This window comes from Electrona antarctica (genome assembly GCF_951216825.1).
Source record: "Electrona antarctica genome assembly, chromosome: 5".
In the NCBI taxonomy this organism is placed as follows: Eukaryota; Metazoa; Chordata; class Actinopteri; order Myctophiformes; family Myctophidae; genus Electrona; species Electrona antarctica.
In genome coordinates, this window is record NC_136810.1 from 3,183,136 (window position 1) to 3,192,265 (window position 9,130).

General features: G+C 42.8%; 1 protein-coding gene across 2 annotated transcripts in view; it reads left to right on the forward strand.

The window, feature by feature from the left end:
* dyrk4 (dual-specificity tyrosine-(Y)-phosphorylation regulated kinase 4) overlaps positions 1 to 2,293 on the forward strand; it is a 31,370-nt gene extending 29,077 nt beyond the window's left edge. For both annotated transcript variants that reach the window (XM_079501028.1, XM_079501029.1), the window contains 2 exons: positions 419 to 576; positions 1,692 to 2,293. In XM_079501028.1, the coding sequence (XP_079357154.1) occupies positions 419 to 576; positions 1,692 to 1,954 (421 nt within the window). In that variant the 3' untranslated portion in view covers positions 1,955 to 2,293. The remainder of the gene's footprint in view (positions 1 to 418; positions 577 to 1,691) is intronic.
* The last annotated feature ends 6,837 nt before the right edge of the window (positions 2,294 to 9,130 follow it).

Below are 9,130 nucleotides of genomic sequence, written 5' to 3' on the forward strand. Positions count from 1 at the left end.
ATAAGCCCTCAATGAATTGAATTGAATTGAATTGCATTGAATTGAATGGGGCATCGGGATGCTAATTTGCTATTTCCATCGCTCAAAAATATTTTTTTTGTGTATATATCCTCTCTTCATGATGTAAATAGTATCCCAAGCACCACACTACTACTTATTTCGATGGAAATAAGTGAATTAGCACAAAAACCCAACCCCCATTGAGGGCTTATATTATAGGGGAAATAGCCAATAATGCACTTTTGTACAAAATAACACCTGGACCTTTAACAAGAATCTTTTGTTTGAAATTAGACTCACGTTAATCAGTAACTTACCCTAGGGGTCTATTTTTGATAGTTATGATCAAAATGGACCCTTATACAAATTAAAGTGTTTGAGAGCCATTGGTTGTCAAACTTTGTCTGTGCTTTTCCAGTTGGGATCCGACCAAACGCCTGACCCCAGATGAAGGGCTACAGCACCAGTGGATCATGGACGGGAACTTCAACCGCGTCCGGCCCAGAACCAAGCCGACAGAACCCAGAACCATGCCGACGGTGAGGAAGGCCTCAGAGAGCTCCAACAACAGACCAGGTAATGGCTCGTACACACTGCCCGATATTTGCTCCGATTATGCTGTCGGGGAGCATTTTTGGCGCTCGCCGACAAAACCCCCGATCTGACTCAAGATCGGGCTTTGATCGGCGAGGTTTTGCTCGCTGTGTGTGAAAGGAGCTGCGAGAAGATCCAGCGCCGATAAAAGCGCTCGCCGACGCCTCCCCGACCATTTCTGAATATCTAGCACGTTTGATATTTGACTCTGTCGCCGACTGGATATCATACAGTATGAACTGGGTTGCGACTGCGCCCTGATAAGGCCTGTATTACAGCCAATGAGAGCACACTGCTCACAGCACTGCTGTCTGTCTGTCTGTCTGTATGTCGACTGTATCGATAGATGATCAGATGATAAGATATATAACCTTCATTCCGTCTGTAAATCCCTGTGTCGTACATATTGGTAGCCTATATTAGCCCAATATTGCCGTTACGCATTGCACTTGAATAATGTTGATAAAACCAAATCGGAATCAACAGTGCAGAGCAATTTGAGCAAACCTTTCGTGCGCTGTGTGTGTGTGCACGCGCGAGCGACAGAGTTATTTAATGAAGAGAGAGAGAGAGAGAGAGAGAGAGAGAGAGAGAGAGAGAGAGAGAGAGAGAGAGAGAGAGAGAGATAGATGCGCCCTGTGTGCAGGTCTCGCGCTTGTATGCACGGCATCCTGCACGTGCATGTCAAAATGAATTGGAATAAAAAACAAATGATCTGATCATGTAGACTATATGTATCGGGTCTGGATCGCATCTTGGTGAACTCTTGCAGTGTGTGATCCCTGGTCGGCGATCAATCGTTTAGTGTGAAAGCCACAAAGATTTAATGACAGCCGACTCTCTCTCTCTCTCTCTCTCTCTCTCTCTCTCTCTCTCTCTACATACATTGTTTTTTCCTTTCCAATCATACTGTAACATAAATATATATATATACAGATGTATACACATTGTAACGTAAATATATACAGGCACGCACGCACGCACGCACGCACGCACGCACGCACGCACGCACGCACGCACGCACGCACGCACGCATTCTCTCTCTGAATACTGTAATAACTTACTGTAATAACTCCCTGTGTGTTTCCACCACACAGGGGTGAACTCAGAAAGCAACAGCAGTGACAAACTGAAGAAGGACAACTCTACCACCACACAAACCAATAAGACGAGCCCCGCCGAGCGCCTGCGGCCCATCGGGGCGTCGGCGGAGGAGGAGGTGTGCGAGGGCCGGGGGAGGGTCTCCACCACGGACACCAAACCACAGGAGACGGGCGGAGAGAGGTCCGTTCACATCATCATCAAGTCTCAACAGGAGGTGGGCTCGGACCGAGAACAGAGCGAGCAGCTGTCTCCATAAGAGTGCATGGTATACAGGAAGGGGTGCCCACACTTTTTTGACTCGAGAGCTACTTTCAAAATGACCGGCTCAACGAGATCTACCCACCGGAAGAATTTGTATACTATAATACTATACCCCTGCTGAAAATAGTTTCAATGTGTACCTGAGGGGGCTTTGGAATAGCGGCCCGACATTTGTGCACAGCAATACTCTTGAAAACAAAAGATTGCATTGTGGATTTGAGCTGACAGGCCCTTTTTTATGTCAATCAATATTTTAATTAAATATTGTTTAGGGTCATATCATGTGATCTACCTGCACAGCCTTTGTGATCTACTGGTAGATCGCAATCTAACTTTTGGGATCTATATCAGGAAGGACGTAAATGTCTTGGCTATTTTCCACTACAACAACGATACTGAAGTGAACCGTGTCACACCGCGTAAAGTATTCCAGAGGCGCCGGGATTTGTTTCCATAACACTATGGCTCGGTTTCAGATACGGTTCTCAGAGACCTGCTGAGGACGTGGTACCAACCCTGAGTTCTGGGAAAGCAGAACTTATACTGTTGTACTAACAACATTTTTAAACATTTGTGAAAAATAGCCCCATCTAAGCTAACAATGCGTTATTGCGTTCACACAAAAAAAAGCATCACAGAATTTCACGGGTTCTGGAAAGTTTCAGGTTATGGAAGGTTCTGGCTTGGGTTCCCTTCGTAGTGGAAAAGAGCCATTTGCAGGCGGGAGGAGGAAGTTTAGCATCTTCCTGGTGTCGTCAACATTTGATTTGATTTTTTTGTATTGTTGCTGAAATTAAGCTCTGTGGCAAATAGTTACACGTTTTGTACAGCAAGATAATATTCACAACTAAGTGAACAGCACTTTTATGATTTTTTAAAGAGTTCATGCAATTGGCAGAAGTAAAAGGCGATACACGGCATGTTCACCACCACTAAAGGTCTGAGTTAATTTTTAAGAGATGTAAAACCTTCATTTCATGAGGAAGACAAAGCATGAAACTCACTCTCACTTGTGTTAACCGCAAACCAATCATTTCAGGCATCTGACAAAAAACATATTCTTCCAGCTGATGGAACCGGAATGGCAAAAATGCCAACTCACTCATTTACAGGTTATAAGACTACAAACTTTGGCCCTCTATATCTGCCCCCTGTCTAGTTGCCTGAATTCAACAGAGACACATGGAGACCTCTGGTTTGACGCTGGCTAAAGCCAGCACTGTATTTCCACCCAGCTTCACGCGGGCATTGATGGAAGTATTGTGCACCAAAGTGGTCACCGTGATGAATGTGTCGTTGCTGATGCCGGTTGTGTCAGCAATATTCTGTGCAACAATGTGCATGTTTGACTAAAAACAGCCATAATGTAATAACTGGAAAAACACATTTTTAGGTCTCCTCTGTTTTATTTAGAGCAGGACTCTCAACTCTTTTCATTTCAAGTACCCTCGGTTTGATATGCATTAGGTCACATGAGGCCCCAATTTGCTATGATTTTCATTTCCGGGACCCAATCTTGTACACTGTAAAAACCTCAGTGTTCATTTAACCACATCCATTTGGTTCCATTTGTACACTCACATCCATTTGGTTCCTAACGGCGTGGAACCCCCTGCAGTGGGTTGTGTCCCAGAGTCCGTGCTCCCTCCTCCACGTCATCAGTGCCCATACCCGAGGTGGGGTTGGCGAAAGGGCCTTTCTGTGTGGAGTTTGCATGTTCTCCCTGTGTCCCCGTAGGTACCCTCACAAAAAACATGCAGTAACCCTGGTCTCTAAACGGCCTCCCCCTGACCAAGGAACTGGTTGGAATAACGTGTTCCTTCCACGCGCTACGTCCGGCCAGGGAAACTCCCCCCTGTCAGGTGAAAAGAAGCAGCTTGGACTCCTCATGCATATAAGGAAGCATGAGGTCAGTCCGCTGCCCCCCCCCCCAGGTTGGCCCAGGATTACATTAGATAATTGACACTGGGTGAAAAAATGGGTTGCAAAATCGTGGGATAAAAAATATTTAAAAAAAATGAAGGTATCAGGATATTGGTGTCCGACCGGCCAGCTGTGTATCTCTGTAAGTAAGTGTACACTATGTTCAGCTGTCACGCGGTTGAAAGATATGAACATGCTGCATATTTAACCCATGCTGTACGGGAACCCCTTTTGATGTTTTAAGCATTATGTTATACTTTAGCTATTGGAAAATAGCAGATCTACAAGCTCATAGCGCGGCACCGAGTGCCGTGCTACGAGCTTGTAGGTCTGCTATTTTTGAAAAATCGTGAAAATGCGGCACAAATCTTTGAATATATTTTCTTTCAGTTTTTAACTCAAATCTTTGATTCTGGGGGGGGTCCCTGGAACAACATATTTTCAGATGGGGGCCGGCAGCCAATTACATATAATTGTTGGGGTCCTTGACATGAATATTGAGCACCACCACTGATACATAAACATATGTATTTCAGAAAACTGTCATGATTTAGAAGACATTTTTTTTAAATTTCGACGTCAGTTCAAAATGGGTTAAAACATGTTTTAAATCGTTCAAAACAGGAACCATAACAAAGCATTAGTCGTTTGCTTTATTATGGGTTCCATGCCTCGTGTCTTGAACCCTATCTTTGCTGTACATTGAGTTTTTATTTTTATCTTTTTTTATTTTTTACATGAATCTTGGCTTTACAGTACAGTAGACATCACATTTACACTACAGTAGACATCACGTTGTATATACTGCCCCCTAGTGCCCCCTACCTTACTAGCAGCTGTTTACTGCATGACTTAAGAAATGGGAGTTAAAACAAAACATCATGCGTATGGTTTTCTTTCTCTTTTCCTTTAATCATAATTTTACTGTCAATGGAATGACTTATTCAAATTTTGAAGATTTGTGTGCAATAAAGGCTGAGCCAAAAATAGCTTTTTCTTTTTTTAAACTAGGCCTATATCAAAAATGTGCCCTGTCAAAAGCATCTACTTGTTCTAACAATAATTGATGATTGCATTTATCACTTATTATGGCATAATATGCCAGATATTTCAACCATTGTAAACAATCAAATCATGGCATATTTGTATTAGCATTTATTTACTGTACATATTGTCTGGGTATAATTTTCTAAATTATATTTACTTTAATGCAGAGCATAAGATAAGATGCAAGTTATTGTTAAATATTATAGACAAGGTTCTACTTGTTGTGTTGTTAACTGTATGGGATATATTTTAAATATGTCTGTGCTATTCCTGATATTTTTTACCTTTAGACACAGAGACAATCCTTGTATTGATAGTTTTGTGCCTTGCAGTATTATAATTCTTGCACTTTACGTTTGTGTGTGTTTGTGTACCTGGAATACCAGAGCTGTGCAATGTGTTTAGGATGACTAGCTGTCTACTCTTAGTCTGGCTAATAAGCCAGACTCAAATCACACTGTCGTGTGGTATTTGAGTCTGGAGATGCTGTGTATGGATCTTGTTTCCCGGGGGGCGGGTTCAAACATTTTCTCTTTGACGCAATTGGTTAGAGCTACTGTCAGTCAAAGGTCTCAAGCATTGAATGTCAATGTACCAAAGCCCGCCCATTATTGCATACCGTGTCCCGATTGGCCACACCAGTTCTCTGGTGTAGGAAATGGCCGTACAATTGAGCCTCTCCAGACCGTAATCCGCCGGCAGGCAATTGTTTTTGGCCAACGGCTGATTCGGTCTGGCTTATTAGCCAGGCTAGTCTACTCTGGCTTTACAAAGTATGAATAAAATACATTTCATCCAAGGTTTCAAAACACTGCTATAGTGTCGGCTGTCATGATGAATGACATTTCATATACTAGTAACAACTGTCTCATAGCAATGTTTATTTAATATTTGATCTTTTCACTTCATCCTCTTCATCTGAATTGAAATTATAACTCACTAAACCACAGAGATACAACACATTAGGATCCATACATGCAGCACAACTTCAATGGAGCACGCACATTTGAGATGCGTGGTGCAGGGTATAGTTTGTAAACATGATAAGTCAAGAAAGTAATTTTTATGTATTTTATGATGAAATAAAATTAAAAAAAACATTGTTTCAAAAGGAATGTCTCACGGCTCTTGACTTCTTGGCTTTTTAAAGGAGCATTCAGTGATTTGGGTGATTTGGAAAACCACCCCGGTCCGCCCCGGTAACAAGATGTGCACATGCACACGCACTACAGTGTGTGGGGGGGGGGGGGGGGTGTGTGCATGCAGCACATGCACACACCAAGGCCCAACCCCACTCGATCATGATTGGCGGAGGGCCCCTTTCTATGCTGATTGGATGAAGGCTTTGCCACCTAGCCAAAAACGAAACCTAAGGTTTTTTGACCCCCAGGGGTTAACTGGGGTATACTTACTCACTATAGTATAGGGAGGATTATCACAACAAAACAAAAAAAGAAGTGATATTTGAATTAAGTGAAATCACTGAATATACCTTTAATTATAGTAGTGTAATTGTATCTGTCAATATGATGCACCACCTCTTACTCTAATACACATGAACACCCATCTTGCTCTATAACCATTATTTTAAAATGTAGCTATTGCAAAATAGCAGATCTACAAGCTCGTAGTGCGGCACACTGGGGAAAAATATTGAACATTTGTGCAAATCTTTTTATTTTTTCACAGCTAACTTTTTCCAACTCAAATCTTTGCTTCAGGGGGGGTCCTTGGGACAATACTGTATATTTTCAGATGGGGGTCGGCGGCCAATTATATATAATTATGGGGCTCCTTGACATGAAAATGTTTGAGCACCACTGACATAGAAACATGTTTTCTTTTCAGAACACTGTCATGATTTAGAAGGCATTGGTAGAATCGTCCTCAGGTCTATGCCTATACCAGTAAGCTCCACGTGCAAATCTTGAAATCCACTTAATTCAGAAGCATGTGTGTTGGACAGTGACATCCGAAACAATCATGAAAAAGTATTTAATTCAGTTTTAATTCAAATTGACAGATGTTTAGGTCCCTCTGACATCTGGTGAATCCAGTGCAGGTTCAGACGCGCCTCCTGCAGGAGACTTTAATTGGCTCAAAATCTGATTGGAACCCATTTGATGATCAGAGGGATCAAAACATCTGTCAATTTGAATGAAAAATTGTGTGCAGGATTTTTGTTCATGACTACAGTTTTCTTCAGTCCTTTCTAAAATAGAAATGAGTGAAATCGTGAGACAGAAACATGTCATATTCTACTTTTTAACCAATGGTTACAGCTCTCTGGTTCCAAAATCATTTAAGGGGCGGTGGTGGCTCAGGGGTAGAGTGACTGGATGGTAACCGCAAGGTTGCCAGTTCGATCCCAGGCTCCCCCAGAGTTAGTGTCGAAGTGTCCTTGAGCAAGACACTGAACCCCTAATTGCTCCTGATGTGCTGGTTGGTGCCTTGCATGGTTTCTGCCGCCATCGGTGTATGAATGTGTGTGTGAATGGGTGAATGTAATGCACAATCTCTGTAAAGCGCCTTGGATAAAGGCGCTATATAAATGCACCATTTACCATTTAAGTGGGTGTGGTGGAGCTTCTGTTGGTCATAAACTGTCACAGCCCATGACAATTAATGGAAGGGACTTGTTGCCAACTTCCCTCGACACTAACCTGACTCCGCCAGATGGGGCAGCAGAGAGTACACTGGGTTACCTCGACACTGCAGGTAACAAAACTCCTGTGGTCTCCGAGGCTATGGAGCAGAATGCAGATGCTGAATGGAGTCTCTTTGAATGAATTCTCTCTGAATTCTAATCTGAATTTCGGGCAGGAGGCTTAGGGCAAAACTAGTTAAAAAGAAGGGTTACAAAACTTTGTTTGTGCCAATACTGCTGTGGACATTTTAAATAAAAAAATGTTTAAATTGCTCACATAATCCCCACTGTTCATGATCACTGTTGCTGTGTTTATGTGAATGCATTTTATATAGTATTTTAATGCATCTGTGTATTTTATGTAATGTTTTATTGTTAAACTGAGTGCCGGTGTGCCAAAGACAAATTTATTTCCATTTTATGTAAATTTAATGGACAATAAAGTTTTCTTTATCTTTTATCTTTATCTTGATCTCTTTCTGCATCTTCGTACCTCCACCCCCAGCATCAGGACCATCTTTGTACCCCCCCCCCCCCCCCCCCCCTTGCCTGGCTAATAAGCCAGACCGAATCAGCCGTTGGCAAAAAAAAGGGTCTAGCTTATTAGCCAGGCTAACCCCCCCCCCCCCCCCCCCCAGCATCAGGACCCCAACTTCACCTCCACACACTCTGCATCAACTCAGACCTGAATCATGCAAAGGCCTCACACACGTGCAAGCTGTTGAAAGAGGGAGATGGTGCAGTCAGTGTAAAATACTTTTAGGAAATGTCAACCACTTTAAGCCCTATATAGCATAGGTCACTCCAAAGCACCTTTTGTCCAAAGCACCTTTTTGTCAAAAGCACATTTTGTCCAAAGCACCTTTTTGTCCAAAGCACCTTTTGTCCAAAGCACCTTTTGTCCAAAGCACCTTTTTGTCCAAAGCACCTTTTGTCCAAAGCCAAAGCACCTTTTGTCCAAAGCACCTTTTGTCCAAAGCACCTTTTGTGCAAAGCACCTTTTTGTCCAAAGCACCTTTTTGTCCAAAGCACCTTTTGTCCAAAGCACCTTTTTGTCCAAAGCACCTTTTGTCCAAAGCACCTTTTTGTCCAAAGCACCTTTTGTCCAAAGCACCTTTTTGTCCAAAGCCAAAGCTTGCAGCGTGGCAGCGTGGCAGCGGTGGCCGAACGGATAGCGGCGCGGTCTAGATACCGGAAGGTTCCCAGTTCGAATCAGCCGTCCGACACGTTAAAATTACCACCGCTGAAATGCCCTTGAACAAGGCATCAACCACTACGATGAAATGTGTTCTATGAGCAGGGCCTGGCTGGAAACAAGTTCTTGAGCTTAGCCCAGATACCCTGGGTAAATATAGATTTCATTTCATTTCATTTCAAGCACCTTTTGTCCAAAGCACCTTTTGTCCAAAGCACCTTTTTGTCCAAAGCACCTTTTGTCCAAAGCACCTTTTTGTCCAAAGCACCTTTTGTCCAAAGCACCTTTTTGTCCAAAGCACCCTTTGTCCAAAGCATTTTTTTGTCCAAAGCACCTTTTGTCCAAAGCACCTTTTTGTC